Here is a 1,537-nt window from a genome sequence, read left to right on the forward strand (position 1 = left end):
ATAATCATTATCATTATCATTACGATTATTGTTACTATCATTATCATTTTCATTGTAGATTTTAGCATTCTTATTATCGTCATCATTATCATCGTTAGTATCAGTAATAATCATTACTATTATCATTATCATCATTATAATTGTTATTGCTATTATCATCATCACTATTATCATTATCATCATTATTATTATTATAATCATTAATGAGATGAAAGGTCCTTATTGTTATTGTCATTATCATCACCTTTATTATTATCATTATCGTTATTATTATTGATATTGTTATCAATATTACTATAATCATTACTATCATTATCTTTTTTATCATCAATATCATCATTACCATTATAATTCATATCGTCATTATTTATATTATTATCATCATGATTTTTATCATTATTATTATTATCAGTATTGTTGTTATATTACCATTATCGTTATTAGTATTATTATCATTCTATTTATTTTTACTATCATTGCTATCCTCATCATTGTTGTTATCATCATTATCATCATTATTAGTATCACTATCATCATTATTACCATGATTGTTATTGTTGTTATAACCAATATTATCATCATTATCAATATTATTGTTACTATTGCTTTAGTATCAACATCATCATTAATAATATAACCATCATTATTAATATTTTCATCATGATTATCATTATTTTCACTTAGAATTAACATCATCATTATCACCACTTACAATTAACATCATCATTATCACCACTTACAATTAACATCATCCTTATTACTACTTACAATTAACATCATCATTATTACCACTTACAATTAACATCATCATCATTACCACTTACAATTAACATCATCATTATTACCACTTACAATTAACACCATCATCTTTATCACCACTTACAATTAACATCATCATTGTCACCACTTACAATTAACATCATCATTATCACCACTTACAATTAACATCATCATTATCACCACTTACAATTAACATCATCATTATCACCACTTACAATTAACATCATCATTATTACCACTTACAATTAACATCATCATTATTACCACTTACAATTAACATCATCATTATTACCACTTACAATTAACATCATCATTATTACCACTTACAATTAACATCATCATTATCACCACTTACAATTAACATCATCATTATTACCACTTACAATTAACATCATCGTTACTTGACTATTCTTCACACAGCCTGTATTCCTCGTGCCTGCAGTTATCACCCTCATCGCAGTTTTCAAACTACAGGCTGCAGGTGAGTGTGTTTAATGAGGTGTGAGGCCGGTGAGGTAGTGAGGCTGACTTGTGGTGACGATGTGGTGTATGGTGTGTGGTGTATGGTGAGGGAGAGGGAGGGGGAGATGGGGAGGGAGAGGGAGGAGGAGAGGGAGATGGGGAGGGAGAGGGAGAGGGAGAGGGAGAGGGAGAGGGAGAGGGAGGGGGAGAGGGAAAGGGGGAGAAAGGGGGAGGGAGAGGAGAGGAGAGGGGGAGGGAGAGGGAGATGGAAATGGAGAAGGAGAGGGAGAGGGAA

The 1,537-nt window shown here is 31.4% G+C and overlaps 1 protein-coding gene across 1 annotated transcript in view; it reads left to right on the forward strand.

The window, feature by feature from the left end:
• Window positions 1-1,537, forward strand: part of LOC122265734 (uncharacterized) — a 12,945-nt gene that overhangs the window by 5,815 nt on the left and 5,593 nt on the right. The window contains exon 3 of the mRNA XM_086555440.1: window positions 1,201-1,261. Within this exon, the coding sequence (XP_086411566.1) occupies window positions 1,201-1,261 (61 nt within the window). The remainder of the gene's footprint in view (window positions 1-1,200; window positions 1,262-1,537) is intronic.

The sequence above is a fragment of the Penaeus japonicus genome, unplaced genomic scaffold, assembly GCF_977035675.1.
Source record: "Penaeus japonicus unplaced genomic scaffold, GWHDUDI00000001_assembly GWHDUDI00000031, whole genome shotgun sequence".
NCBI classification, from domain to species: domain Eukaryota; kingdom Metazoa; phylum Arthropoda; class Malacostraca; order Decapoda; family Penaeidae; genus Penaeus; species Penaeus japonicus.